The sequence below is a fragment of the Malassezia pachydermatis genome, assembly GCF_001278385.1.
Source record: "Malassezia pachydermatis strain CBS 1879 chromosome Unknown scaffold1, whole genome shotgun sequence".
In the NCBI taxonomy this organism is placed as follows: domain Eukaryota; kingdom Fungi; phylum Basidiomycota; class Malasseziomycetes; order Malasseziales; family Malasseziaceae; genus Malassezia; species Malassezia pachydermatis.
The window spans coordinates 1,301,556-1,329,400 of record NW_017253138.1 but is presented as its reverse complement, the minus strand read 5'-3'; the positions used below and the strand labels follow the sequence as shown (position 1 = coordinate 1,329,400).

Genomic DNA, 27,845 nt, shown 5'->3' with positions numbered 1-27,845 from the left:
GGCTCGAAGCAGCTCGGAGCCCATCCCCATCCGCCGAGAGCACACGTTGGATGGTACATTGACGAGCCGATCGCCAAACAAATACGAATATTCGGCCTCCCCTCCATCGTTGTCAGTATCGCCGAGTAACAAGCTCCGTGGATCGTTACCGCACAGCCCTCAGCACATAATGTCGCAGGGATCCGTCCCTATTCCTCTTCGGCGCAAGTCCAGCCAGGGCACGTCCATGCACATTCAGCTTCCCCTCAATTCGCCTCCCGCAGGAGGCTGGCATCATTCTGGACTGTGGCCCGATGGCCAATTCAGTGCGTCGAGTACGGCTCGCATAACGTCCCCCCTGTCTGAACTACATGAATACCCATTGGAACATAATGGACCAGCCGCTGTTCCGCCCCTTACTGGCCCGGATGTGATTGATTCCGTATGGCTTAACCCTAAGGATGCCAGTCCGGATGTGAGTCAGGACGCAGAGCACCAGCCTCCTACGCTCCCAGAGGGACTCAGCCCGCCCACTTTTACCGTGGAAGGCACCTCCCCGGGCGATAAATTCAACTTGACCATACCTCGTTTGTCGACATTGTTTCTGGGTGGCGATGAATCTCGGACTTTAGATGAACAGGCCAAATCTGACTCTTCAGGCTCGCCGCAGATGACCCCGGATAGTCCGCCCAAAACGCGAAGCCATATTGCGCTTCCGCCACGTTCAGGCTATGCCATGAGCGATGATTCGGATAGTCTTCGATCGGATGGAGAGAGTTCTGTGGATTCGGGGCGAAGCAGCACCGACTCGGGCTCGGACAACGAGACAGAAGATGTGGATGAAAACGAAGAAGAAGATGTGGATGAAAGCGAAGATCGAATCCGCAAATGGCAAATGGCACGCACTATGCAGCGTGGTGAGCTTGAAGGTGCCCTTTCGTCGCCGTCAAGTCATTCCTTTGGGGGTGTCGAAGATACCTTGAACGACTCCGATTCCGAAGATGACCATGAGGAGCAGAAGAAGACTGACTTATCGCTACGACCCTCGTTCACCGGTGATGATGATGGCCAGGAGAACAGTGGATCGGATGATGGCTCCGCTGATGGCGATGATGGTGATGAGCTGGAAGATGGACTCAGTTCGCTGGAGCGTATTTTCCTTTTTGCCAAAAGCGATCTGGCCTATCACCGTGTGTTGGTATCGCGCTGCTTGGCCGAGTGGATTAAAGACGTGGATTTGACAGACGCTGTTGAATATGTGATACCCCTTCTGAATGGACTGGCGACAGATGAACTGGAAGTGAGCGCCGTATTTGCTCCCGAGCTGGGTCGCCTTATGTGGTTCTTTTTCCGTAACTGTCCTCTGGCTGAGCTGAGTGAGGAAGGGACTACGAAAGCCTGCGAGAATGAGGAGAACGACAATGAAGAAGAAGAACGCATGCCACGTCCTAAATTGCCTGTACAAACATTCACATCGTTACTGTGCACACTCTTGCTGAATCCGAACAGCGCTGTGTCTGGCGCTACGCAAGCCTCTATTGTGGAATATTTCCTTCGCAGTAAACAGTACGACGAGATCCTTAAAGGCGAGGATGCTGCCCTATCTGAGGAAATGCGCACGGCTGACCTGGTCGTGACCGGTATGGCGCGGGAGAGGCAAGTGCCGCTGGTCCCCTACGAGTTTGGCGAAAAAGCACGACATGCTGTGCTTGACGAGCTGTTTGAGCATGTGGCGATTGCGATTTCGCGGGTGGAGACATCGGAAGAGGCCGACAACAAGTCGGATCTGGGTGAGAATGATCGTGATTCCTTTGACGAGGAGTCAGCGGTGGGCCGTATGATGTCGGTCAACTTGCTGGCTGCCATTACCGTCGAGGGAGGATTCTCACAAGAGCAGTTGGTGCAGCGAGTCGTGCCTGAAATTACCAGTTGGCCCTCGGACCCTGCCTTTTTCGTGCGGAAAGAAGTAGCAGCAGCGATTGGTATTATCGGCAAGGCCTTGGTGAACGAGCATACCAGCCTGAAAGATCTGCACTTGGGCGATGCGCCGCAGCGTCTCTTTGAAGCCATCAATAGAGTCCTACTGGACCATGTATGGCAAGTGCGGCAGGCTGCCTGCTATTCTTTGCCGGGTGTGTTTGGGACACAAGCGCACAACCAAGCCCGGCGAGAGAACCTGGTATTGATCATGAAAGCGCTAAAGCAAGATATCTCGCCCAACGTGCAACTAGCTGCTTTTGAAATGATCGGGGAGATTATCTACCTGTTCCATGAAGACAACCATGGGACGCCCGCAGAGTTGGTACATCTGTTCCTGGGACAGCCCATGGATGGTGCAGACGCAGACGCGTCGTCCACGAATGAGCTGCTGAACAATCCTGACCTGTCGCTGATTGTGGCCTTTAATTTCCCTGCGGTGCTATTGACGCTGGGCGCGAAGGAATGGCCCAAGCTGCGGGAGATGTACATGGAGCTGAGCCAGCATGTGTACGAAAATGTACGCAATACCCTAGCGGCCTCAATCCATGAGGTTGCCAAGATCTTGGGCCCCGATGTGACAAGTGAGGACCTGCTCCCTGTGGCAGAACGCTTCCTGCATGACTCGTGTACCGACGTAACAGCGACGTTACTCGAGCATATTGATGAGTTCTGGCTGATTCTCCCGCCGGCCTTGACGAAAGAGCAACTGCGTCAGATACCCGCACTATGGCTCGCCCCCTATGTACAGGACTGGCGTCTACGCAGGAGTATCGCCTCGCATATTCCTGCCCTTGTACCTGCCCTTCTTTTGACGGATGAAGATGGGTGCCTTGTGACGCTATTGCTCCTCGCGCTGAATGACTCTGTGAGTGCCATGCGTGAACTGGGTATTCAAGCGACGCCGATCATCTACACTACCTTTGCCAAGCACGACCAAACCATTGCGGACGGGTTCCTGTCCATGCTGTGTGACCTAGCGAAAGCATCGTCGTATCGACAGCGTGTGACTTTCCTGCACATTGTGTCGGCGTTGCTGCAGGAGGACGTGGAAAACGATCGGTTTGAGCAGATCTTGCTCCCCTACATGGTGATATTGGCCACGGACGACGTGCTGGATGTGGCCATTGCGCTCGCGCAAACGTGCGAGAAGGCATGGCAATGCTGCAAGAGTGTGGAAGACACAGTGCCACAACCGCCTTTTGCGTTGGTCCAGATCACAGCGACATTGCTAGCCAGTACGTCGCCGTCTGTACGTGCGCCACTCCTCCCCTTCGCACCACAGGTGCGCGACACGGAGGTGCTGCCTGTGCCGCCACGTGAAGCTCGACAACTACGGTTGGGTCCTGCGCCATCCGTCCTGGACTCGGCCAGCATACCCACAACTGATATGAAAAGTGGCAATGGTCCCGCTATGGACGACACATATGCATAGAGATGGCATAGTGCCGGATCTAGGACCGTGCTATGGTTAACAGGCACATAGTGATGAAGTTGGGACGCACGATATGCAGGTCCTCTGCGATGATATGATAGGCGGCCCGCGGCCCCTGGCAGACTGGGGCGACCTACATGGCCTTTCATAAGCAGTCCTGCAATGTGGAGTGAGGAGCTCAAATACCTGTCTATTTCTTTTTCTCCTAGCAGCCAGGTGGTCTGTCGGCTGGGTGAGCATCTGTGGCGCAGATGCCGCAAAGCCAACATTCGCATTCGTATAGCAGCCAGTTTGAGTTTGCATGGCCTCACACGGCAAGACACCGTACAGGCCCGCGCCGACCTCAATCAGGCGCTGTGAGTGTACCTGAAGATGCGTCGTCAGTAGCGGGGGAGGAAGAAGATATGGAACTGCGGTCCAGCGACGACAGACGTGTGGAAGACTCGGATGACGACGATGATGATGTATTCGCATTTGTGGCATGTATGTATGTTTCCACCCATTCACACCCTCAGCTGGCCCCTCTCGAAATGTATCTGGGCCGACCACGACATCGCACCAAGCGCATCGTGAAGCGGCGATTGATATCCCACAGGACGAAATGGATGCCTGGTCCGATGAAAGTGCATCGTTGGAGTATGGGAAAGACCCTGTACACATGGGCGTGACAGACAGCCCGTATATGGATGACTACATGGACTTGTTTGGTGAGCGAGCTAGTGTGCGCCACTTTGACTCGTTGGCTCGTCGTGTGCCACAGCATTCCTTCGGCAGTATGCACTCGCGGGAAAAGTCCATATATGCAGCTTCGGATGTGCCTTCCACCGTGCATATGCTCGAAGAGGGCTACCTCGCGCCTGAGCATGGGCATCTGGAAAGAGATATGCATAATTCTATGCATACTTCTATGCGCATGGGGTCAAGCATGGCGTCGCATATGCCAGAAGCGGCCATACCTTTGCAGCGTGTGAACAAAGCTGATGAAACAGAAGAAGAGATGGTGGTAGACGACGATGAAGACTCGCCCTACCCGGAAGTATGTGCATCGGTATCGAACATGGACGACCCAACGATGCAGATTCTGACATTCCGCTCCATCTTCTTGGCGACCTTGATTCCCGTGGTGGTAGGAGCGATCAATTTGTACTTTACTCTGCGATACCCTGCACCCACTTTGTCACCGCTGATTGTGATCGTGATAGCGTACCCTATCGGGAAAATCATGGCCATTACGCTGCCAACGCGCGTATTTCAATTTCCCCAATGGCTTGGTGGATTCCAATTTTCGCTGAACCCTAGCCCCTTTAATATCAAGGAACACGCGCTGATCGGTATTGCAGCTTCAATATCGATTGTGCCGTCGTTTTTGTTCAACTTCCTTGTGGCGAACGATGTGAAGATCGAGTCATGGCAGGGCCAGGACGAGTGGTTCGATTTTGTGTTTATCATGTCGAGCGGGGTGCTTGGCTTTGCCTTTGCAGGACTGCTCTACCGACTTCTTGTCCAACCATCGTCCATGCTCTGGCCCCAAGCACTTGTCCTCTCCACGATTCTAAACACGCTGCATGCAGGCGAAGATATATTCGATAAGCGCATGACGCGTATGCGATGGCTTGTGATCATTGCTGTGCTGGCCTTTTTGTACAACTTCTTCCCTAACTACATCTTTTACGCATTGCAGCTTTTCTGCTGGGTCACTTGGATTCGGCCGCATGATGTCACGACGAATATTGTGACAGGGGCCAAGGGGATGGGCATGACCAGTCTCAGCTTCGATTGGAATCAAATTATCTACCATGGCTCCCCCCTCGTCATGCCATGGTGGGCCGAATGCAATTTCTTCTTTGGTTTTGTTTTATTCGCGTGGTTCGTTATGCCGATCCTGTACTTTACCAATACATGGCAGTCGGCCTATTTCCCCTTCAGTGGGGCCAACATGTATGACAAGTACGGCAAACTGTACCAGATCCAGAACGTCCTTGATATGCCCTCCATGCAATTCAACAGGGACAGGTACGAAGCCTACTCGCCTGTCTATCTCCCCTTGGGCTTCTTGGTATCCTATTTTGCTGGATTCGCCATCATCACGTCGATGATTGTCCACACTACAGTCAACCATGGACAAATCATCTTCCAGGTCTGGCACCGTGGGAAGAGAGAACAAGATGACATCCATGCAAAATTGATGCGGAACTACCCGTCTATTCCCTCATGGTGGTACTCGTGGCTTTTCATTATACCTTTTTTGACCATTGTGATTATCATCGACTACCTCAAGTTCGATTTCCACACGTCTAGCTTGGTAGTCGCCCTTCTATTGGCCTTCATCTACCTCCTGCCCAGTGGCTTTATTATGGCACTAACCGGTGTGCAGCTCGGCAACAATATCCTTTGTGATGTGATTGGAGGTTATTTGCTGCCTGGTCAGCCACAGGCCTTTATGTTGTTCAAGGGCCTCAGTGTACAAACTCTGGTATCGTGCCTGCTGTTTGTGGGCAACATGAAGCTGGGGCACTACATGAAAATCCCTCCGCGGATCACCTTTTGGGTGCAGATCGTGGCTACGGTCATTGTGAGCTGCGTTCAGATGGCCGTCAAGCGAGTCTTGTTTCTTACGGTCCCAGACATGTGTACTTATCACCAGAAATACAGCTTGACCTGCATCAGTGCCAACCTCTACTACAGCTCGGCACTGATGTGGAGCGCCATTGGGCCCAAGTACATTTTCAAGGACAAGGCGTTCCAATTTATGCTATGGGGCTTGCTTGCAGGTTTCCTGGCCCCTACGTTGCTTTGGATCATTCGCGCACGTTTCCGAGTGCGATGGCTGTATTATGTCAACTTCCCTGTGATCTTTTACAGTATTTCATTCTTTCCGATGTCAGGCAGCCTCAACTACACCATGTGGTTCTTGGTGGGAACCATATTCCAGTACTATTTGCGCAAGTACCACTTCCGTTGGTGGTCGAAGTACAACTTTACGACCTCGAACGCATTGGACCTAGGCACCGTCATATCGCAGTTGGTCATTCTCCTTACCATTCTCATCCCGTTAGGCGACCGTTCTATGATCAACTGGTGGGGAAACACGGTGGTACGCTCCACCGCGGACTTCAACAATGTGCCCTTAAAGGAAGTCCCGCCCGGTGGCATCAAGCCAGTCGTGTTTGGTTAAAACGGGTCTCAGTCCCGTAGTGTACATACGAGAAAATGTCTGTCCATAGTACAATACAAAATATCGAAGATTGTCTATAATTTTAGGGTGCCTAGGGAGACAAGAGACTTGCTCAGCCTCGGGTGCAGCATAGTATACAACGGAGCACGTTTCATCAACATTCGATACGCTGGCCACGTCGGGCGACAATGAATTCCACGCCAAGACGGCCCTGGGCTTCAAGGTCGGCCAGTTCTTGTTCAATGACAGACTCCAAATGAAGGGGCAATTGCATAGAGGTGGGACGTTTTTTGGGACGAGGGACATAGCAGTACGACTTGAGATCACCGGAAAGAGTCATACCTTTGATATGAATAACGATACATTTTACACCACGCAGAATTTGATCGGTAGACGAAATCTTTCGCTCTGCGCAAACGCATTGAGCAAGGGCCTGTAGCTCGCGGTACAGGTGGACAGGCGTCATATGACCAAACAAAAGATGGTCAGGCTGCTCCGACGAGAAGCTGCACTCCAAAAAGATGGCGTTAAGCTTGCCCTGGGCCGCCCTCGGAGCCACCTGCTTCCACAGCCGGAAGTTGGCACTGGCGCCGCTCACCTGGTCGGGCTCGACGTCGCCCATAAAAAGCACGTCGCGATCACGGCGATGGTTGGTAAACAGGAACGCCGTGGATACCACGGTGCTCATATCGCCGTCCATGTGGCACGGCAGCGGGCCGATAGGAGGCCCATCCAAAACCGATTGGAAAACAGAGGTGCCTACAGCCAGACGTGTATTGCCATGAGAGATGGGAAGCGCAGTGACGTCGATGTCCGTGTCGATCGACAGGACTTGTCCAGTGCGCATGCAACGTAAATGATAAAAGGCCATGGGATCTGTTTCATCGTAGGAAGCCAGGCGTGGCCAGATCCGGCCATTGAACACTTGCAGCAGTGTATCCAAGGTATCTTGTAAGCCATACACAGGCCGTTGGGCGCGGTTGTTCGCCGAAGCCAAGACAAGGCCGTAAATGTGGTCCAGATGGCCATGTGAGAGGAATACCTGTGAGATCCACGAGTTGAAGATTTCTGTCCGGCCCTCTGCGTTTACACCCTCTGGAAATTCCACGTCAGGGAAGACTTTGTCTGGGTGCTCGAGGCATTCCATCAACGAGCCCAAGAACGAGCCTCCTTCGACGAGCACTGTGCCATCGTGCCACGCGCGATCAGCTGGCTTCATGAGGTAGCACGAGCAGTTGTTGTCAAAAGGTCCGCCACCGACACCCAAGCATACGAACGAAAAGGCCGTAGATGACGACGACAATGGAGATTCGGAGTCAAGACAGCCCACGGATTCTTTTTGCAGTGCGAGGGAATCAGGAGCTAAATCCATAGGTGCAGCCGGATCCACGTCTGGCATGCTATGAGGCACGATAGGCGCCGGCCAGCGTCCAAAAAGTGTGGAAGAAAACGACCTATTTCGTGCCGCAGGAAAAAGTGGCGTGCGGCGGTATCGGTGACGAGCGTAGCGTAAGACAGGGCTTTACGCTGGCGCAGCACTTCCGCGGTGGAGAGATTTGGAAATATCTTGACGCGACCCACCCTTCCACTGGCCGGCTCATGTGACCAGGCACGCGGCGTAGGACGACGGTGCTGGGCGTGCCCTGGTGGGCCCCCTGCCTGCGCGCCGGAGCCACGGACATGCAGCACGGCTTGATGGGCGACGACATGCCGCAGCCGGCGACATAGAAACGGAAAAAATACGCGTTCAGATACACAAACGACTACGAAGAAGAAACAAACCATGAAGTAGAGTTTCCCAAAGCATGGCATGCTTGGCCTCTTAGACAGCCTGCGATACTGACGGGGCCGGCACGGCCTCTGGGACGTGGATACGCTTGGGGATGCTACCCGCCCACGGCAGCGACGAGCTCAACATGAGGTCCGTGTCGACCTGCGCAGCACAAGCGCGGCCCTCTTGGATACCCCAAACGATCAGCGACTGACCGCGACGGCAGTCGCCGGCGGCGTACACGCGATCGACCGACGTCTTGTACGGGTTCGGGCCCTTGTTGGTGTCCGCGAGAATGTTGCTGCGGGCGTCCTGCTTGATCTGCAGCGACTCGATCGCGGCGTTCTCCGGGCCAAGGAAACCGAGCGAAAGGAAGCACAAGTCGCAAGGGAAGCGCTGCTCGCTGCCCGGAATCTTGGTCATCTGCCACTTGCCGCTCGCGTCCAGGTCCCACGACACACGCACCGTGTTGAGCGCGATGAGCTTGCCCGACTCGTCCTTCTCGAACGAGGTCGTGGAGATGCAGTACTCACGCGGGTCCTCACCCCAGCGTGCCTTGACTTCCGAGTGACCGTAGTCGGTACGGAAGATACGCGGCCACTGCGGCCATGGGTTGTTCGCCGCACGCGCCGCCGGGGGCTGCGGCAGCAGCTCAAAGTTGACCACCGATGCCGCGCCGTGACGCACAGCAGTACCGATACAGTCGTTACCCGTGTCACCACCACCGATCACAATCACGTTCTTGCCCTTGGCGCTGAGGTAGGTGCCCTCCTGCAGCTGGGTGTCGAGAAGCGACGCGGTCGTCGACTTGAGGTACTCCATTGCAAAGTGCACGCCATCCGCATCGCGGCCGGGGATGTTGAGATCACGTGGCCACGTCGCACCCGTCGCAAACACCACGGCGTCATTCTGGCGGTGAAGGTCCGCAGCGTCGATGTCCTTACCGACCTCGGTGTTGGTGACGAACTGTACGCCCTCCGCGGCCATGAGACCCACACGACGGTCGACGACGTGCTTGTCGAGCTTCATGTTCGGGATACCGTACATGAGCAGACCACCCACGCGGTCCGCACGCTCGTACACTGTGACCGAGTGACCGGCGCGGTTCAGCTGGTCGGCGCACGCCAGACCGGCGGGGCCCGAACCGATGATCGCCACCGTCTTGCCGGTGCGCTGCGGCGGGGGACGAGGCACCATCCAGCCCTGCTCCCAGGCGTGATCGATGATTGCACACTCCACCGACTTGATACCGACGGGCGACTCGGTGATGCCCAAGACACACGCGCCCTCGCAGGGCGCGGGGCACACACGACCGGTGAACTCGGGGAAGTTGTTGGTCATGAGCAGACGGTTGAGCGCATCGCGCCACTGGCCCTTGAACACGAGATCGTTCCACTTGGGAATGATGTTCGAGATCGGGCAACCATTGTCCGACTGGCAGAACGGCACACCGCAGTCCATGCAGCGCGCGGTCTGGAGCTTGAGCTCGTGCTCAGGGAGACGCGTCGAGAGTTCCTTGAAGTCCTGTACACGAGCCGTGGGGTTGCGGTACTTTTCGGTGCGGCGGTGGTACTTCATGAAGCCACGCATCTTGTCGAGCTTCGAGGTGCGCGCAAGCTGCAGCTCCTCGTCGAGCATGGCCTCTTCCATGTCCACGACCGCCGGCTCTGGCTTGTGCGGCACGGCATCGGTCGGCTCCTCAGCGACGCTCACGTCCACCTGGCTGCCGCGGCGCGAAAGCGTGCCGAGCAGGTCCACGTGACTTGAGCGCTTCTTCTCCTCGGCGGCCTTGGCGGCCTCCTGCTCCAGGACGCGCTTGTAGTCCGTGGGCATCACACGCACAAAGCGTGGGAGGAGGTGGTGGAACTCGTGGATGACGTGCTCGGCAATGAGCGAGCCTGTGTAGTGGCGGTGGTCCTCAATGAGCGTGCGCAGCTCGGCGATTTCGCTCGTGTCGGTGACCGGGCCCAGCTCGACCATCTCCATGTTGCACTTGCTCGCAAAGTCGCGGTTCATGTCGAGGACGTACGCAATGCCACCGCTCATGCCTGCGGCGAAGTTGCGGCCCGTGTTACCGAGCACGACCACACGACCGCCCGTCATGTACTCACAGCCGTGGTCACCCACGCCTTCCACGACGGCGTGCGCACCCGAGTTGCGCACCGCGAAACGCTCCGCGGCGATGCCGGCCAAGTAGGCGTGACCGCGCGTCGCGCCGTACAGACACGTGTTGCCGACCAGCACGTTCTCCGCGGCCTTGAAGATCGACGACTTGGGCGGGTAGACGATCAGCCGACCACCCGAGAGACCCTTGCCGACGTAGTCGTTCGCATCGCCCTCCAGCTCGAACGTGATACCCGGCGCGAGGAACGCACCGCACGACTGGCCGGCACTGCCCTTCGCGGAGATGTGGATCGTGTCGCGCGGCAGGCCGTCCATGCCAAAGAGCCTCGAAACGTGGTAGCTCAGCGTCGTACCCAACGCACGGTCGGTGTTCACCACCTCGCACTCGATCTGCACAGGGAGACCACGCGAGAGCGCCGGCTCGGCCTCGTCGATGAACTTGTTGTCCATACGCACGTACAGCTTGTGGTCCTGCTGACGCACCTTGTACGTCGCAGCGCCTGGCCGCATCTCGAACGCCGGCTTGAGCAGCGCGCTCAGGTTGATGTTCGACGTCTTGGGCGTGCGCGCCGCCTCGTTCATCTTCAGCAAGTCCGTACGGCCGACCATTTCGTTGATCGTGCGCAGACCAAGCTTGGCCATGATCGCACGCAGCTCCTCCGCCAGGTAGTAGAAGAAGTTGATGACGTGCTCCGGCTGGCCAGCAAACTTCTCACGCAGCTTCGGGTCCTGCGTCGCGATACCCACCGGGCACGTGTTCAGGTGGCACTTGCGCATCATAATGCAGCCCATCGAGATCAGCGGCGCGGTAGAGAAACCGAACTCCTCGGCACCGAGCAAGCACGCCATCGCGACATCGCGACCGGTGCGCAGCTGACCGTCCGTCTGGACAGTCACACGGCCACGCAGATCGTTGAGCACGAGCGTCTGGTGCGTCTCAGCGAGACCCAGCTCCCAGGGGAGACCCGCGTACTTGATACTCGTCCAGCGCGCGGCACCCGTACCACCGTCGTGGCCCGAGATGAGGATATGGTCGGCCTTGGCCTTCGCCACACCCGAGGCAATCACACCGACACCGACCTCCGACACGAGCTTCACACTCACACGCGAGCGTGGGTTCGAGCACTTGAGATCGTAGATCAGCTGCTTCAAGTCCTCGATCGAGTAAATGTCGTGGTGCGGCGGCGGGGAGATCAGACCGACACCAGCCGTGGAGTGACGCGTACGCGCGATCGACTCCGACACCTTGTGGCCCGGCAACTCACCACCCTCACCGGGCTTGGCACCCTGCGCGAGCTTGATCTGCAGCTCGTCCGAGTCGGCCAGGTAGTGCGACGTGACACCGAAACGACCCGAGGCAATCTGCTTGATCTTCGAGCGCAGCGAGTCGCCGTTCGGCAGGGGAATCGAACGCTCAGGGTCTTCACCACCCTCGCCCGTGTTCGACTTGCCGCCCAGACGGTTGAGCGCAATGGCCAGCGCCGAGTGGGCCTCCATCGAGATGGAGCCGTACGACATGGCACCCGTGCAGAAACGCGGCGCAATCTCCGTCCACGGCTCGACCTGGTCCACAGGGATCGGGCGCGCACCCGCGTAGTTGAACTCCAGCAGACCACGCAGCGTCGTCGCCTTGACCATATCCTGCGTCGCCTTGGAGTACGCGTCCCACGCCGCTTGGTTCTTCGAGCGCGTCGCCTCCTGCAGCGAGGCAATGCAGTTCGGGTCGTTGATATGCGCCTCGCCACCGTCGCGCCAGTGGTACTCACCACTCTCAGGCAGCCCCGCAAACGCCATAGTCTGGCGGTGTGGGTACGCACGCTCATGCATCTCCAGCGCATCGGCCGCCAGCATCTCGAACGTGGCGCCGCGGATACGCGAGGCGGTGCCCGCAAAGCAGCGGTCAATCACCTTCGTGTCGAGACCGAGCGCCTCGAAGATCTGCGCACCCTTGTACGACTGCAGCGTCGAGATACCCATCTTCGACATGACCTTCAGGATACCGCTGTCCACCGCATGCCGCCAGTTGGCCGTCAGCTCGGCGACCGGGACATCGACCTTCGAAAGACCTTCCCGGCCGACCTTCATCACAGCCTCCTGCGCAAGCCACGGGCAAATGGCATCCGCACCGTAGCCGAGCAGCACACATACATGGTGCACTTCACGTGCCTCGGCCGTCTCCACGACCAGCGCAATACGGCCACGGCGCTTCTGGCGGATCAGGTGGTGGTGCACACCACCGCACGCAATCAGCGAGCTAATCGCCACGCGGTGCGGATTCACGTTGCGGTCCGACAGCACCACGATACGGTAGTCGTTCTCAATCGCCTCCGACACCTGCGCACACACGCGGTCCAGCGTCGCTTCGTAGCCCTTCGAGCCCAGCGCATGGTCGTACGTAATGTCGATCGTGATGGTCTGCCAGTCTGGGCGCGTAAGGTTCATCTGCTTCAAAGCCCCCATCTCCTCGAGACTCAGCACGGGGCTCTTCAGGTGGATACGTCCACACTGCAGCTCGTTCATCTCCAGCAGGTTGCCCTCCGGACCAATGTACTGGTCCAGCGACATGACGACCGCCTCACGGATCGGGTCAATCGGCGGGTTCGTCACCTGCGCAAAGAGCTGGCGGAAGTATTCGTAGAGCAGACGCGGCGACTGCGACAGGCACGCCAGCGGCGCATCGTTGCCCATACTACCAAGCGCCTCCTTGGAATCGCTCAGCATAGGCAGCATAAGCAAGTTGATCTGGTCCACCGTGTAGCCGAACGCACGCAGACGCGGGTCCGTGCTCAGCGTCGTGTCGTCCAGCTTGGGCGTCAGCGCGCCCTGCAGCGCATGGCCGACGCGCTGCGTAATGTCGCCAAGGTGCAGCATGTTGTGCTCGACCCACGCCGCAAAGTCCGCCAGGTGCGCCGTGCTCGACTTGAGCTCACGGTCATCGACAATGCGGCCTTCCACCGTGTCGACAAGCAGCATACGACCCGGGCGCAGACGACCCTTAGCCGTGATCGTCTCCGGCGCAATCTTGATCGTACCGACCTCCGAGGCACACACCATAATGTCGTCCGTCGTAGTGACCCAACGGCAGGGACGCAATCCGTTCCGGTCCAGGTTCGCACCACAGTAACGGCCATCGCAGAACGTGAACAGCGCAGGGCCGTCCCACGGCTCCATCAAGCAGCCAGCCCACTGGTAGAACGCAATCTTCGCAGGGTCCGTCTCACGGCCCTGCCACGCCTCCGGCACCATCATCATAACGGCCTGCGGCAGCGTCAGCACCTTGTTGACGACCAACAGCTCGAGCACATTGTCGAACGCCGCCGAGTCGGAACCGCCACTCTCAATGATCGGGTACAGCAGATCCATTTCCTCGCCAAACACCTCCGAGCGCAGATGGCCCTCACGCGCATGCATCCAGTTCTTGTTGCCGCGGATCGTGTTGATCTCACCGTTGTGCGCAGCCCAGCGGAGCGGCTGAGCACGGTCCCACGACGGGAACGTGTTCGTCGAGAAACGCGAGTGCACGAGCGCAAAGTGCGCGCTGTACCACGAGTTGTTCAGGTCGTGGTAGTAGTTGTACACTTGCACAGGCGCCAGTTGACCCTTGTACACAATGTTCGAGGGGCTCAGCGAACAGATGTAGAACCAGTTCGCGAGGCCAATGCGGTGCGTAGCGTGCTTGCGCAGCACGTACAGCTGACGGCCAAAGTGGCTCTCGTCAAACGCACCATTGCCTTCGGACGCCTTCGAGGTCCAGCCGTAGTGGTCACCCAGCACGACGAACGGCTGCATGACCTTCGGCTCACGGCTACGCGAGGCGGGGCCAAGGATCGAGCTGTCCACAGGCACCTCACGCCAGCCCAAGACACGCAGCTGCAACTTCTCGGCAATCTGCTCAAAGAGCTTCATATGGTTCGCACGCATCATCGCATCCTTCGACGTGAAGAACACGTTACCGCACGCATACTGCCCGACAGGCGGCAGCTCAAAGTCAAAGTCGACACGCACCTCGCGGCGCAGGAACGCGTCCGGCATACCGGTCATCACACCAGCACCGTCACCGTCACGTGTATCCGCACCGACGGCACCACGGTGGGTCATGTTGCACAGCAACAGACGGGCATCCGACACAATTTTGTGCGTGGCGCTGCCCTTGATATGACAAATGAAACCGACACCACAGGCGTCCTTCTCATATTGCGAGTCGTATAGACCCTGTGATGCGGGCTGCGAGCCGGCCCACGATCCACTGTCACGCTGGACAGACTCGTAGCCACTGTCGTTCAGCGCCTCGGTCGTCGCATACTCCGAGACATACTCGGTATCTTGCTTTGGCATAGGATACATATCCTTCTTCAGAGTCTCTGTCATCATCATATTGATTGGTTTGTTGAAATAAAAAGTCAATTTACTAGGAATATCTAGGACGTCAGCCGGCATGATCCACGTACCGTCTTAAGCTCGTCACTTGCCTGAGTCGCTGCTGATCAGCAGCGGCGCGGGTTACTGAGAATAACAGGGATTGAAAGGGAGTAGCTGTTTGTCAAAGGCTTTGTACAGAAAGCAGATGGGTATGACAGGCGCCAACGAGCAAAGTTGGTGGAACAAAAACGAGCTGTGGGTCCAGAAAGACTCGTTATCTATCGGGGGACCGCTCTTTATGCCGGCTGCCTCCGGCTGGCTGCGCTTACTTCAAGATCTCCGCAGACTCTCTTCATCGGCCAATCGAATACGCGGGCTTACGAGAATGACTCGAAGTCCATTCGGCTGAAACGATGAAATGCGAATCTCTTATCTCTCATTATGCAATATCACGTGGTTATCTATGACTTGCTTCGGCCAGCGTGTGGAGCTGGCTAAACCACAAGTGCTCACGTAAGGCAGGAAAAGGGCCGATCACGTCCCTCATAGGCACGCACGCCACGCGCCCAGCGACCCTCTCACGTCATGGCCAGTCTCGCAGATGAACTCCTAAGTGATCTACAGGACGAGGCGTCGCAACCCACGGAAAAAACCCAGCTCGCAGACACTACGACAGGACCGGCCCCTGTGCAAGATGTAGGAACATCGTCGCTTGCCAGCGCCTTGGATCTCGAATTGGACGAGGCATCAGCAACACACGATGCGCACGGGGCAAGCACACCACCAGAGGCCATGGACACCGAGCAGGTCAATGCGATGGATATGCGGGCACAGAACGTTGAGAGCGCCCGCTCCGTCTCCAAACTGCACGGCAACCCTGCGTTGGAGGAACTGTTGCAGTCCATCGACAAGCATACTGCGCAACCATTACCGCCCGTAGCTGGGGCACTCGAAAGCACAGGCGAATACCAGCTGATTCTGCGCGCGAACAATATGGCCGTAGAAGTGGACAACGAAATCCTTGTCCTGCACAAATTCATTCGGCAACGCTATGCGCCACGCTTCCCCGAGTTGGAGACGTTGGTGTTGGACCCATGGGACTTTATTCGCGCAGTGCGTGCGCTAGGCAATGGCCAGACCTTGGAGAGAAAGGGACTAGAAGGGATCGTCCCTGCTGGCACCATTGTCGTCATTAGTATGACAGCCTCCACGACGACAGGCAAGCCACTGCCGGCGGTGGAGTGGTCGCGCATTCTGGAGGCGTGTGATATGGTACAATACCTCGAAGAGACACGGCATAAAATCTTGTCGTACGTGGAGTCACGCATGACTTTGCTAGCCCCCAACTTGTCCGCTCTGGTCGGCACACGTGTGGCGACGAAAATGGTAGGCGTAGCTGGCGGCTTGGCCGCCTTTGCGAAGATTCCTGCGTGCAATGTGCACCTATTGGGCGCCTCGAAGAAGCAGGATCTGGGTCTTTCGTCGATTCATGGCAATGATACACGATACTCTGGCTACCTGGCCCAGTGCGACTTGGTCATGCAAACGCCGGAAGACTACCGGAAGCAGGCGCTGCGCATGGTCGCTGCCAAGGCGTCGCTTGCTGCGCGTATGGATGTGGGTGGATCGAGCAGCACACGGTCTGGTCACTATGGCTCGTCACTGCATGAAGAGATTGCCCGCAAAATCGATAAACTCATGGAGCCACCACCTGCGAAGCTCGTCAAAGCGTTGCCAGTCCCCAGTGAGGGGGGGCGCAAACAGCGGCGCGGTGGTCGACGAGCCCGAAAATTCCGTGAAATGTACGGTCAAACGGAGCTACAAAAGATGCAGAACCGAGTCGAGTTTGGCAAGGAAGAAGCCGAGGCGGGTGCGTTTGACGAGACTGTAGGTCTCGGTATGATCGGCTCGCAAGCGACTGGCAAGATCCGCGCAGCGATGGCGAGTGCCTCATCCAAGGCACGCATGTCCAAGGCCAACAAGGAGCGCTTGGCTACGCTTAATCGGCCTACCCTGTCCTTGCAGTCTACCTCACCTGGCATGGCATCAACAAGTGGTACTGCGTCGTCGCTCTCATTCACGCCTGTCCAAGGCATTGAGTTGGTCGATCCGTCGCGCCAGAAAAAGGTGGATGAGGCCAAATCTAAGTGGTTCCGGGAAGGCCAGTTCTCGCTGGTGCCACAGGACACGAAAACGTCGATGCTGCCACCACCACCACCATCTCGCTCGCAAACCTAATGCGGAGCCCATGTACTTTAGACAGAATCATAGATGGGGCATGCTTCTTATGTGCACAATGTATAGACTATCATATCTACGCATTCGCCGGACGACGGTGAATCATCGCGTGGCGGCCAGGACCGACACCGATCCACTCAATGTGGACACCGATAAAGTCTTCGATGAACTCCACATAGTTGCGACAGGCTTCGGGCAGCTCCTCGTAGGTCTTGCAGCCAGCAATGGAGCCCTCCCAGCCAGGGAAAGACTTGTACTGCACCTCGACCTTGGCAAGGATGTTGAGGTCGGCAGGGAAGCTCGAAAGGTCCTTGCCTCCCACCACGTAGTTGGTAGCCACCTTGATTTCCTTCAAGCCGTCCAACACATCGAGCTTGGTCAAGTTGAGGCACGTGTAGCCATTGATCAGGCACGAGTAGCGCATCATGACCAGGTCAAGCCAACCGCAGCGACGTCGGCGGCCCGTGGTCGTGCCGTACTCCGCACCAACCTCCTGCAGATGCCTGCCGACTTCGTCGTTGAGCTCGGTCGGGAATGGACCAGCGCCCACACGCGACGTGTACGCTTTCATCACACCAATCACAGTACCAATGCACTGCGGCGGAATACCAAGACCGGTGCACACACCACCGATACCCGTCGACGACGAGGTGACGAACGGATACGTACCGTAGTCCAGGTCGAGCATGAGTGCGTTGGCGCCCTCAACTAGGATGCGGCGGTTCGACGAGAGCATCGAGTGGATGAATGTCACACCGTCGACAACGAAAGGACGAAGACGCTCGGCAAACGCACGGTAACGAGCGATTTCGCCCTCTGTGTCGTACTCAAAGTTGCCGTAGCGCTTGAAACGGCCTTCCACCAACTTGCGGAACTTGGCAGCGAACGTGTCAAAGTCATACAGGTGGTGCACACGGAGACCCGAGCGAGAGGCCTTGGACGAGTATGCTGGGCCAATGCCCTTCTTGGTGGTACCGATACTGCTACCACCAAGCTCCACCTCCTTCAGACCATCCACGACCTGGTGGAAATCAAAAACAAGGTGCGCACGGTCCGACACAAACAGGCGGTTGTCACATTTAAGACCTTTCTTTTCAATCGTGTCCAGCTCGCTAAAGAAGGAAGGTACATGGACCACCACGCCAGAGCCGATAAAACCAATGCACTTGGGGTTCACAAGACCAGACGGAAGCAGATGGAAATCAAACTTGGTCTCGACATTGTCGGGACCAACGTTCGCGACGATCGTGTGACCGGCGTTGTTACCGCCAGCACAGCGAGCGCAGATATCCATCTCTCCCGCTAGCATATCGGAGAGCTTGCCTGCAAGTGTGTTAGCTATCCATCCATCATCATGCATTACGCACCTTTGCCCTCGTCACCCCATTGGGATCCGAGGACCACAGTCACTCGCCCTTGCGAGGACTGGTTCGGTTTTGGCAACGTCGCCATCGCGGAAGCGAAGGATGCCAATTCAGCGATGCGTAGACCTACAAAAAGCAGCGCCTGTGTTCCCTCTCTACCTCGTGCGCGTGGGCCGTCGGAACTACCTTCGGTCATTTACTGCCTCTTGATTCGTTGGATTAGCCAGCAAGCCGGGTTCCATTTAAAAGGGCATCTACCAGCACTCCAAGCAACTGACTAAACGCCCTGTGCCCTCCTCCCCCAAGCCCCAGAGGACGTCCCCCCCCCTATGTCACAATAGGCGCCCAACACGATTGGCCCATTGTGCTAGACTAGGCATGCGTAGACTCCGCGATAGCGAAGACACGACGAGCTCGCCCACTAGGCGCGCAGGATAGGACAGCCTACATACATCAGAAACTGTAACACCATGACAATGATGAGCTACAGGCGTACTCCATACATAGACACGTCGAGTCTATAGACGTTAAGCGACCCACGCCCGGGCAACCAGCTCAGTCAGGCCTGTTGCGTTAGTCCGGACACCATGCGAAGTACATACCAATATCGTCTGTACAGAAAATATGGCACATCGTCGCGCACACACATGTCAGTTCTCTGCTCATACCAGCCCAATCCTGCTTGCGTACAGGCAGGAAAGGGCGTCCAGGAATACGTACTCGTGTTGAACTCTACCATATGTTAGCCAATGTCTGTCACATAGAAATACGTACCATAAAGACCCACAGCAGCGCCCACAGTAGCAGCACGGATGATCCATTTAGCCAGAGGACCAGTGAAGGGGTACTTGCGCTTGTCCAGGTAGTCCGTCAAGCAAGCATCGAAACCGATGTGCGAGTGCAGAATGAGCGTAGCACTCAGGGTGGCATCCAAGACACCGCAAGCACCGTGCTTCACAGTCGCCACAGCGAACATGGGAATGATCGAGGCAGCAATCAGACGCTCAAAGGCCCAGTGGATCGAGCCGTGCATGGCGCTCGGCTTCGGGTATTCCGTAGGCTCATTGACAGTGTCCTTGATGTACGCTGAAAGTTAGACGATGATAGTGAGATTATACATACAGCCACCCGGGTGGATCAACGGACCACCGAACGAGCGCGGGTTGCTCTTCGACACAGCAAGAGGGGCAGCTATGCGGTGTCAGTACAATTCATGCCAAACACTGAAAGACGTACCAGCGTGGAAACCACGAGCGCCTGTGGCGAGCATGCGAGTCACGCTCTGGCTAGCAAGGCTCTTGTTCAGACCAACAACGGAACGCATCATCGACATGGTTAGCAGTCGAATCGAGTAAGCAGTCGGTTCGCAACCGCTCCCAAGGGCGGGCTCGCTGGCTTCGATTTCATTTGCGCGAGCCCTCATTGGTCTGATGAATTTTTTAACCTAGTAGGCCCTTTGGTTGCAAGACCGCCGGAAAGACCCGGCTGATGCATCTCGCACATGGCAGTGGAGCATGGTGCTACGACGCGGTGCGCGGCGGCAGCGAAGAGCGCGCCATGCGCTGGGCTGGGGGCGCTCTCTGCCTTTCTAGAAAGCAGCCTAGTAGGAGAGAATGCGTAGAGAAGACAAGTGGGATCAGAATATAGAATGGGACGTTTTATGGGCCTACAGATAGCCATTCTTTGATTTGTACGGCAGTCGTAAAACCATATACCGTGTCAAGGGATTATATAGAAATACAATGAGGTGTCTCTGACGATATAGGACATTATTCTGTTTCCTCCGGCGGCCTCTCGAGTGGGTCATCGCGGAAGAGATGGTTGCAGTAGCAACACACGTAGAAGAAGATCATTTCTGGCTGTTAGTCGCCGTGCCTCTAGTGTAGAAAACGCACTGTTAAGATCACGCTTGCTCTGATCTTGGAACATGACAGCCCTGGATGGTCAGAGAAACACGGCAGGCGTATACATACTCGGTATGTCCGCAGTTTGGGCACGTAAGATCCTGCGTTCGTCGTAGCGTTGGATCGGTCATCAGTTCATCGATCACACCGGGTTGCTCCTACATGTGTGCATAAGTATACTTTGAGCGCTGCATACGTACCTTGGAGATGAGCTTCAAGTCATTTCGGAAAACGAGGGGGTTGGACGCCTCAGTGCGGTAGGGACAGTTGCGGCACGCGTACAACAGGACATGGTTTGTTCGGTCCGCCTACACTGTGTTAGTACGTGAACTAGTCGGAACGTGTCCGCATGCATGGTTTTGCAAGCAGATCGAAGAAGGACCTACCTCGGGGTATAGCAAATTGTTGCTGGTGATGTCAGCACGCAGATCCTGTTGCACAACACATACCACTCTGCACAGAATTTAAGGGATGCCATAGCGGATACGTGTGCTTCGTTTCGATCGTATGTACGTAGGCAAGCGTCCGTACGTACGTATGCACGATCGCAAGCAACCAACCTGCCTGTACTGTCGTCGCACGCTGCCAATGTCGTCGTCGCGCTGGTCACGTGTTCATCCATCACGACTCGTTGCCCATAGGGCGCTATCGCAGACTACTCTATCGTCGGCATCATTTAAAGGTAGAAGTTCTCACCGCGCTCACGGCCACGGAGGAAGGACGGGCCAGTGCCCTTCTGGCTGTGGGTGTTAGTGGGTCACAGCAAGCAAAATACGTACTAAACATCCAAGAAGATCTCATCGTCCTTCGGCAGCTCAGCGGCCTTGGCGATCTCCACCTCCTTGTCGACTTCCTCCTTAGCAGCCTTGTCGATCTTCTTGAGCTCAGACTCTTCCAGGATACCCCAGCGGAGAATCTGCGTCTTAAGACCCTGGATCGAGTCGGAAGAGCTGCGCATCTTCTGGATTTCCTCACGGGTACGGTAGGTCGTGCCTGGGTCCGAGAGCGAGTGACCACCGTAGCGGTACGTCACAAGCTCCATCAGGATCGGACCCTTGCCCGACACGGTATACTCGCGCGTGAACTCAGTGGCGCGCTTGACAGCAAGCACGTCCATGGCGTTCACCTGGATACCGGGAATAACGTCACCGCGCTTGTAGAATTCAGTGTTCATCGAGCTGCGCTCGGCACTGGTGCCCATACCGTACTTGTTGTTTTCACAGATGAACACACAGGGGAGGTTCCAAAGCTTGGCCATGTTGAAAGCCTCAAACACTTGGCCCTGGTTGGAGGCGCCGTCACCGTAGAGCGTGAACGTGGCGTGGTCCGACTTGTTGTACTTCTGAGCGAAGGCAAGGCCGGCACCGAGCGGCACCTGCGCGCCGACAATACCGTTGCCGCCGAAGAAGTTCGGCTGGTAAATGTGCATCGAGCCACCCTTACCCTTCGAGTGACCGAGCTCGCGACCTGATGGTTAGCATAAGGCGTACATACCGTACAGCTCGGCCATAAGTCCACGGATGGTACCGCCGCGCTGCACAACAAACGTGTGGCAGCGGTAAGCAGTGATGACGTTGTCATCGGACTTCATAGCAGACTCCATACCCACAGCCACGGCCTCCTGACCGATAGCAAGGTGGCAGAAACCACGGATCAGCTTGTGCTTGTACGACTGGTCCGCCGCCATTTCCATGCGGCGCATCTTCACCATCTCACTGTAGAGGCGGATAAGCTCCTCCTTTGTGACAGTAAGATTGTGCGAGGGCAGGTCGATGCGGTAGCTGTGGAACGACTCGTCACCCAAGTTGATCGTGAACGGCTCCTGCATCGATTCGGGCACAGTGCCTTCTGGGTTGGCGTTGTCAGCAAGCAAATGCAGCTGACGGGCACCAGCCATCGGCATGGCGGAACGCACAGCGCGCGGGGTCTGCGCGTGTCAGATGACATAGGTATACGATACGTACTTGGCGCGGCAGTGCCGAGAGGCCTGCGAAAATCCTAGACGAAATCAGCCGGCTCATGTAGAGATGGCAGAGGGTTGAGACAGCTTGTGCTGAGAACCAGGGCGGGCAAGGTTTCGGGGACTAATAAATCCCAGTCCCCAACAGTGGTGGCCTCCACTTACGCCAGCAGGTCCGAAAAAAAATGTCAAGCCCGAAGGCACTGCCGCAAGGCCACACATCATGGCTGCAATGTCTCTTTGGCAGGGCGTGCGGTTCTGTGTGTCTGGTACAGTGAGCTTGTGTTCTTTGTGTGTTTTTCTACGTGCGTCGCTATCGGACGTAGCAATGAGCTTGGATGCCCTGTTTCGATAGGGAATGATGGCGCACAGTACTCCACCACCCCAGGCGTTAGTGCCGCATAACTCCTAGGTCTACACAGGTAATTTTTGTTGACGCCCAAAAGGGCAGAAAAAAAAAGACGCATATCTCAGCGAACTTGTGACGGACCAGGGCACTGGGTGCCGAGCAAGAAAAAAAAGTAAGCATTGGTTATCTACACCTGCGCCGCCGATTTCGTAACGAATTAGGCCCAATTTCGACAAGGAGCGACGACCACCTTTTTTTATTATTGTTTCACAAACAACACTTTCGTGGATAGCAGCATGACTACGGGCACGTCAGAACTCCCGGCTGCATATGTACAGGCTGGCCTACCTGATGACCACTGGCGCCCTACGTACGAGGACATCCATATTATGATCCGGGATATCTCTGTGAAAGTACGAGAGGAGTTCAACCCGGATTTGATGGTGGCTATTGGCGGCGGTGGTTTCTTCCCTGCGCGTGTGCTTCGTACGTTCTTGAAAAAGCGCGACGAAAAGAACCCATCCAAGCTGCGCAACGTGCCGATCCAAGCGATTGGGCTGAGTCTTTACGAGGAGGTCGAGGGAGAGTCGGCAGAGAAGATTGGCACGGAAGTCATCCGTACGCAATGGCTCGACACAGGCCGCGTTGACCCTGAGGCGAAGAAGCGCAACGATGCTGGCGGCCTTCTGGGCAAGAACATTCTGATTGTGGACGAGGTCGACGACTCACGCACTACGTTGCACTATGCATACCATGAACTATTAAAGGACGTGCGCAAGGCGCTGGAGTCGTACACGCCTGAAGAGCGCCAACAGCTGCGCCCTACGCGATTCGCTATTTTTGTGGTGCACAACAAGTTGGGGCCCAAGCGGGCTGAGCTGCCGGTGCTTGAGGGACCGGCGATGGAAGAAATTGTCGACGGTGTGAGCACCGGCGTATATTACTATGCAGCAGAAACAACGCCGCCTGTGTGGATTGAATTTCCCTGGGAAATGACAGACATCCAAGAGCACAACCGGCTAGCTGCGATCGCCAAAGCCCATGGCCTCGGTGCACCTGGCAAAGCCTGACTAAACATAGTCTTTGGCAAAATCTGGGGCGGGGACGCGGCTGATCATAGGGCATAATAATAAGTACGGGGCACGACACCTCGACACGTAGCTCCATTCACACTACCAATATGCTTTCTGCGAACCCATTTAGCCTGAAGCAGCAGCTCGCGTTCTACGGCGCGTACCACACGAACAAAGTGAATGTCGGCATCCACATGGTGTGCGTGCCGCTGATTTGGATGTATGTACGAATTGTGCTCACGTTGCAGGGCTAGCTTGGCCATGGTGCTTTCGACGGACTCGTCGCTTGCGACACTCGCAAGCAAGCTGCCCGATTCGCTCTCGGTCCCTGCGACCAAGGCGCTGGTGCAGCTTGCGGCGGCTCTGCCGTCGTGGGCGGCGCCGCACCTCAACTTGGCTGCGGTGTCTGCGCTTAGCTACCTGCTGTACTACTTTATCCTTGACCCGATCTCCGCCACACTGATTACGCCGCTGTGGTTTGCATACTACCGCATCAGCTGGTACATTGCGCACGACGTGGAGGGTGGTTTCCGCCTCGCGCTCATCTGCTTCACTGTGAGCTGGATCCTCCAGTTCTACGGCCACGGCGTTCACGAGGGTCGTGCGCCTGCGCTGCTGGACAACCTGCTGGGCGCCGTTGTGCTGGCCCCACTGTTTGTCTTTATCGAGACGCTCTTCCTCTTTGGCTACCGCCCGGAGCTCCAGAAGTGGCTTAAGAACGAGACCGCGCGTCTGATTGTCAAGTTCCGTGCGGAGAACCCTTCGAAGCGCGCGTAAGTGCGTCATTGTGTCGTGTTGTCTACACATAGTCTCATCAAGTACTTTGATTTAATGTACCGCCTCTTGTATCGTTTGCAACGACCATGCGTCACGGCACTGACACTTCCCACACACAGGGCCAGGACTGCACAAGATGCCGCGTGGATGTCGCTGCGTCGCGTAGGTATAACGAAGCGCCGCCCGTCTTGACGACGCCTCGGCGGCATGGCACGATCGTCCAGGTCAGGTCCCATACCACGGGCTCTGTCGTGTCGTGTGACTTTACGGTATACGAGTGTGTTTGTTCGCCGACATAGTACGTTTCTTTCCCTGCATCGTCTGCGACCAAGTCCCACGTACAGGGCGTCTCCGTCGAGGCGATGGGCCATAGCGATACACGGAGCGGCAGCGTACATGGCTCGTCCACACGCCACGGCAGGTCCGTAGGCTGTACATACAGCTCCGCGTACCAGCCCTGCACCGGGCGTGGGAGGCGCGTGCGGCGTACGATCGGCCCAATACGCAGCCGGCCAGGCTCGGCGCCAGGCACCCGCCAGGCGATCCGGATCTGGCCTAGCGGCCACGCGGCCGGGACTGTGGCGTCGGCGGACGTGGCCTCGGTCGATCGCAAGGCATGTGGCACAATGGGCTGCGTCGGCGTGAGCTCCAGCAAGGCCTGGTGCAGATCCTGGGGCATCAGCAAGATGGGGGTGTCGGTGGGCGGCGCCGCCCAGGTCCACGGCGCGGTGGTCTCGACGTGGAGCGACTCGATGTGCACGGGGCGAGCGGACGTATTGCGTAGCTGGAGTCGGATCCATGTACGTTCCCGCTCACGTACGTCCGGGTGTCGGGTTACGCGGAGCCCTGAGCTGACCTGCACGGCCGAGCTCATGACAAACGGCGGCGGCGACACAGCAAAGCGGTACTGCCTGCCGGGTCAGTAAGATCGACGAGGGAACGAACGTACTTGGCCAGCCAATGTTCTTTGAGGCCCTGCGCGGTAGGCTGATCGCTGCGGATGCGGCACACGAGTGCATGGGTCGCTAGGGCCTCGATGCCATGCCGAACGACCGCCGTGACCTGCGCGCCAGGCGCCAGCGCGACCGGCCCTGGCACGTCGGCCAACTGGAACGAGGTCGGGGCGAATTTCTCGGTGCCTTCCGAATGCAGCTCGACGCGGATACGCACGCCTGTGAGCGGACGTGTGGACGTGTTTGTCGCGCTGATCACTGCATGAAACGTCTCGCCTACAGCTACGAGGCGTAAGTGTTGAAGAAGCGTATACGTACCCACTGTGCCAAACGAGGCAGGGAGCAGCACCTGGTCGGTGTACGAGGAATCGCGCATACTTACTGGGGCCTGCACAAAAGCTGCATCGGAGCCTTGCGCCATGGACGCTTGCGCTGCGTCCCATACACTGGCCTCCATCGTAGCGACACTGTGCGGCGCAGGCAGCACAGGCGCGCCTTCTGCTACTGTCTCAAAGGCCGGTACCAGGCGAGGGGCCAAGGTCGGGGCCGAGACCCGCATCACCTTGACGGCGATCGGCGGTATGTACGGCGCACTGGCCTGCGACGCCTCCATCGTCCCCAAGCCGCCTATCGCTGTCCAAACGCAACCTGCCTGGCCGCCGCTGCCGCCGCGTCGGCGGCGTACATGTGGAGGCGTTGGCCACGCACGACGACCATGGCGTCGAGCGCGTCGCCTGTAGCTGCGCTTGCGCAGCTTGTGCTAGCGCCGCCGAGCGCGAGCGCTCTAGAAGAATGCGCGCTGGCCTGCTTTGACGAGATCGAGGCAACGCCCACGGCTTGGGACACGGCGGAGGTCGTGGTAGCCGTGGCCAAGTTCGTGCCGGTGTGGACGCTGTCGTCGATTGGCGCGTACCCTCTCACGCCATGGATCGACGTACGACGTGTGCAAGAGCCATGGATGTCGTCCTCACGCACAGCGCGTCGTGCGCAAGGTACGTACATAGGACACTGACGCCAGCGCTGCTAGATACCCTGCCTGTGACGCCGGACGTCTGCATGGCCATCTTGACCGACTACCTTCGTCCTCTCTTTCAACGGGGCCATGCGCGTGTACACAGTGAGACAGGGCGCGCGATCCATGCGAGGACGTCCGCTGGCGCTGGCGCTGCTGCCTGGGACGATACGATGCCTGCCTGGCAAAGCACGGCACTCGATGGACATGGTCGCCTACCGTTGGGATGCGTGTACGTGTTGGGATGGATCCTCACTCATCTCCAGGAGGCGCCGATGTCTGTATGGGACCGAGCCTGGCCACTGGTCCTACCGCCGACCATGGTCCTCCTTGACGCGCCTTCTGTGCCTACGAAGATCCAGGGCGCTTGCGTAGCCCGTCTTGTATGGCGTTGCGCGCCCTCGGCGTTGCTGCATCGTACAGGTGTGGCGTCGTTGCTACGTGAGACCCTTACGTCGATGCTCTCGTTCATGTCGGAGCCGACGTACGGCCCGCCTCTTTTCTCAGCCGTGCTGGACGCGCAGCTTGCGTCCCTCTCGTCGCAGCCTAGCGATGCCCAGTACGAGCAGGTGGTGGGGCTGCTATCGCACGGCGTTTTCACCGCGCTGTCGTACTGTGCGCCGGCATCGGCGTCGGTGCATGTGCTAGCGCCGAGTGCGCCTGATCATACGTCGACCTTGCACCATGCGCGGCTGCAACAGGTACTCGCTGGCACAGCGCTTACATGGGCGTCTGTGCTGTATACCCGCCTGGGCGAGGCTTCGTTGCGGTTCTGGCATGCACATATGGACTGGGCTGTAGCATGGCTGGAGCATGCGTTCCAAGCATGTACACCACCTTTTCCGTTCCGTGGACTTCCACGTCGTCCCGTCTCGGAGATGGTCGACGATCTTGTGGAGCAAGGCACGTTGCGCGAGAGGGACGCGACACCCGACGAGGCCTGGGACGACGCCGCGGCGGCGCTGCTTGCGAGTGTGTGTGCCTGCCTCGAGGCGACATGCACGCTCGTCGATATCGCCGTGCATGCCCCCGCGAGCACGTCGTCGCCCCCCTGGCCGGCGTACGCGCCTGGCCTGGCTACATGGGGTCCTCGGCTGGTCAGTGCGTCGTGCATGTGCCTGGTCCGCTGGCGCGATTTGCATGTCACGCAGCCGCCCTCCATTGTCGCGCAGGGCGAGACTCTATGTGCGCATCTACAATCCCTCGTACGTACATTGAGCGCGAGTCCTGTGCCGGCCATAGCCGAGAGTATCCAGGCCCTAGCCAAGGTCGTGCCTGCGCAGGTAGCGTACCTCACCGCGGCGCCCTCCGCCACGTGATGAGCGTGTGGGCAGTGGAGGGCGAGGCGTTGAGTCTGGCCGTAGGGGTAAAAAAGGGCGAGGGGACGTTCGCGTG

The 27,845-nt window shown here is 57.5% G+C and overlaps 13 protein-coding genes across 13 annotated transcripts; 6 read left to right on the top strand and 7 right to left on the bottom strand.

The window, feature by feature from the left end:
* Positions 1 to 169: 169 nt before the first annotated feature.
* On the top strand, positions 170 to 3,391 carry Malapachy_3681 (arm repeat-containing protein; the record flags this gene model as incomplete). The annotated part of the gene is made up of 1 exon (XM_018138143.1): positions 170 to 3,391. One exon carries the CDS (start codon positions 170 to 172, stop codon positions 3,389 to 3,391), a length of 3,222 nt encoding a protein of 1,073 aa, XP_017993603.1.
* A 251-nt stretch (positions 3,392 to 3,642) lies between these two features.
* On the top strand, positions 3,643 to 6,566 carry Malapachy_3643 (sexual differentiation process protein isp4; the record flags this gene model as incomplete). Its single annotated transcript, XM_018138107.1, has 2 exons — positions 3,643 to 3,874; positions 3,907 to 6,566. The coding sequence occupies 2 exons, from the start codon at positions 3,643 to 3,645 to the stop codon at positions 6,564 to 6,566; spliced, it is 2,892 nt and encodes a 963-aa protein (XP_017994158.1).
* A 154-nt stretch (positions 6,567 to 6,720) lies between these two features.
* Malapachy_3669 (cyclic-amp phosphodiesterase) lies at positions 6,721 to 7,965 on the bottom strand (the record flags this gene model as incomplete). The annotated part of the gene is made up of 1 exon (XM_018138131.1): positions 6,721 to 7,965. The coding sequence occupies one exon, from the start codon at positions 7,963 to 7,965 to the stop codon at positions 6,721 to 6,723; it is 1,245 nt and encodes a 414-aa protein (XP_017993486.1).
* Positions 7,966 to 8,388: 423 nt separating this feature from the next.
* Positions 8,389 to 14,829, bottom strand: Malapachy_3588 (nadph-dependent glutamate synthase; the record flags this gene model as incomplete). Its single annotated transcript, XM_018138054.1, has 1 exon — positions 8,389 to 14,829. The coding sequence occupies one exon, from the start codon at positions 14,827 to 14,829 to the stop codon at positions 8,389 to 8,391; it is 6,441 nt and encodes a 2,146-aa protein (XP_017994096.1).
* A 576-nt stretch (positions 14,830 to 15,405) lies between these two features.
* Malapachy_3626 (nop domain-containing protein) lies at positions 15,406 to 17,058 on the top strand (the record flags this gene model as incomplete). The annotated part of the gene is made up of 1 exon (XM_018138091.1): positions 15,406 to 17,058. One exon carries the CDS (start codon positions 15,406 to 15,408, stop codon positions 17,056 to 17,058), a length of 1,653 nt encoding a protein of 550 aa, XP_017994036.1.
* A 76-nt stretch (positions 17,059 to 17,134) lies between these two features.
* On the bottom strand, positions 17,135 to 18,510 carry Malapachy_3591 (adenylosuccinate synthetase; the record flags this gene model as incomplete). Its single annotated transcript, XM_018138057.1, has 2 exons — positions 17,135 to 18,381; positions 18,426 to 18,510. 2 exons carry the CDS (start codon positions 18,508 to 18,510, stop codon positions 17,135 to 17,137), a joined length of 1,332 nt encoding a protein of 443 aa, XP_017994031.1.
* Positions 18,511 to 18,949: 439 nt separating this feature from the next.
* On the bottom strand, positions 18,950 to 19,755 carry Malapachy_3616 (succinate dehydrogenase; the record flags this gene model as incomplete). The annotated part of the gene is made up of 4 exons (XM_018138081.1): positions 18,950 to 18,987; positions 19,197 to 19,508; positions 19,545 to 19,613; positions 19,659 to 19,755. The coding sequence occupies 4 exons, from the start codon at positions 19,753 to 19,755 to the stop codon at positions 18,950 to 18,952; spliced, it is 516 nt and encodes a 171-aa protein (XP_017993972.1).
* A 436-nt stretch (positions 19,756 to 20,191) lies between these two features.
* On the bottom strand, positions 20,192 to 20,804 carry Malapachy_3622 (dna-directed rna polymerase ii kda polypeptide; the record flags this gene model as incomplete). The annotated part of the gene is made up of 6 exons (XM_018138087.1): positions 20,192 to 20,277; positions 20,318 to 20,358; positions 20,396 to 20,484; positions 20,527 to 20,634; positions 20,713 to 20,734; positions 20,776 to 20,804. 6 exons carry the CDS (start codon positions 20,802 to 20,804, stop codon positions 20,192 to 20,194), a joined length of 375 nt encoding a protein of 124 aa, XP_017993824.1.
* A 198-nt stretch (positions 20,805 to 21,002) lies between these two features.
* Positions 21,003 to 22,229, bottom strand: Malapachy_3607 (pyruvate dehydrogenase e1 component alpha subunit; the record flags this gene model as incomplete). The annotated part of the gene is made up of 3 exons (XM_018138072.1): positions 21,003 to 21,066; positions 21,106 to 21,793; positions 21,821 to 22,229. 3 exons carry the CDS (start codon positions 22,227 to 22,229, stop codon positions 21,003 to 21,005), a joined length of 1,161 nt encoding a protein of 386 aa, XP_017993927.1.
* A 702-nt stretch (positions 22,230 to 22,931) lies between these two features.
* On the top strand, positions 22,932 to 23,705 carry Malapachy_3650 (xpt1-xanthine phosphoribosyl transferase; the record flags this gene model as incomplete). Its single annotated transcript, XM_018138114.1, has 1 exon — positions 22,932 to 23,705. One exon carries the CDS (start codon positions 22,932 to 22,934, stop codon positions 23,703 to 23,705), a length of 774 nt encoding a protein of 257 aa, XP_017994199.1.
* Positions 23,706 to 23,815: 110 nt separating this feature from the next.
* On the top strand, positions 23,816 to 24,485 carry Malapachy_3655 (hypothetical protein; the record flags this gene model as incomplete). Its single annotated transcript, XM_018138118.1, has 2 exons — positions 23,816 to 23,928; positions 23,957 to 24,485. The coding sequence occupies 2 exons, from the start codon at positions 23,816 to 23,818 to the stop codon at positions 24,483 to 24,485; spliced, it is 642 nt and encodes a 213-aa protein (XP_017994201.1).
* Positions 24,486 to 24,576: 91 nt separating this feature from the next.
* On the bottom strand, positions 24,577 to 26,051 carry Malapachy_3667 (hypothetical protein; the record flags this gene model as incomplete). The annotated part of the gene is made up of 3 exons (XM_018138129.1): positions 24,577 to 25,396; positions 25,435 to 25,720; positions 25,757 to 26,051. The coding sequence occupies 3 exons, from the start codon at positions 26,049 to 26,051 to the stop codon at positions 24,577 to 24,579; spliced, it is 1,401 nt and encodes a 466-aa protein (XP_017993490.1).
* Positions 26,052 to 26,153: 102 nt separating this feature from the next.
* Positions 26,154 to 27,769, top strand: Malapachy_3687 (hypothetical protein; the record flags this gene model as incomplete). Its single annotated transcript, XM_018138149.1, has 2 exons — positions 26,154 to 26,430; positions 26,457 to 27,769. The coding sequence occupies 2 exons, from the start codon at positions 26,154 to 26,156 to the stop codon at positions 27,767 to 27,769; spliced, it is 1,590 nt and encodes a 529-aa protein (XP_017993597.1).
* Between the last annotated feature and the right edge of the window lie 76 nt (positions 27,770 to 27,845).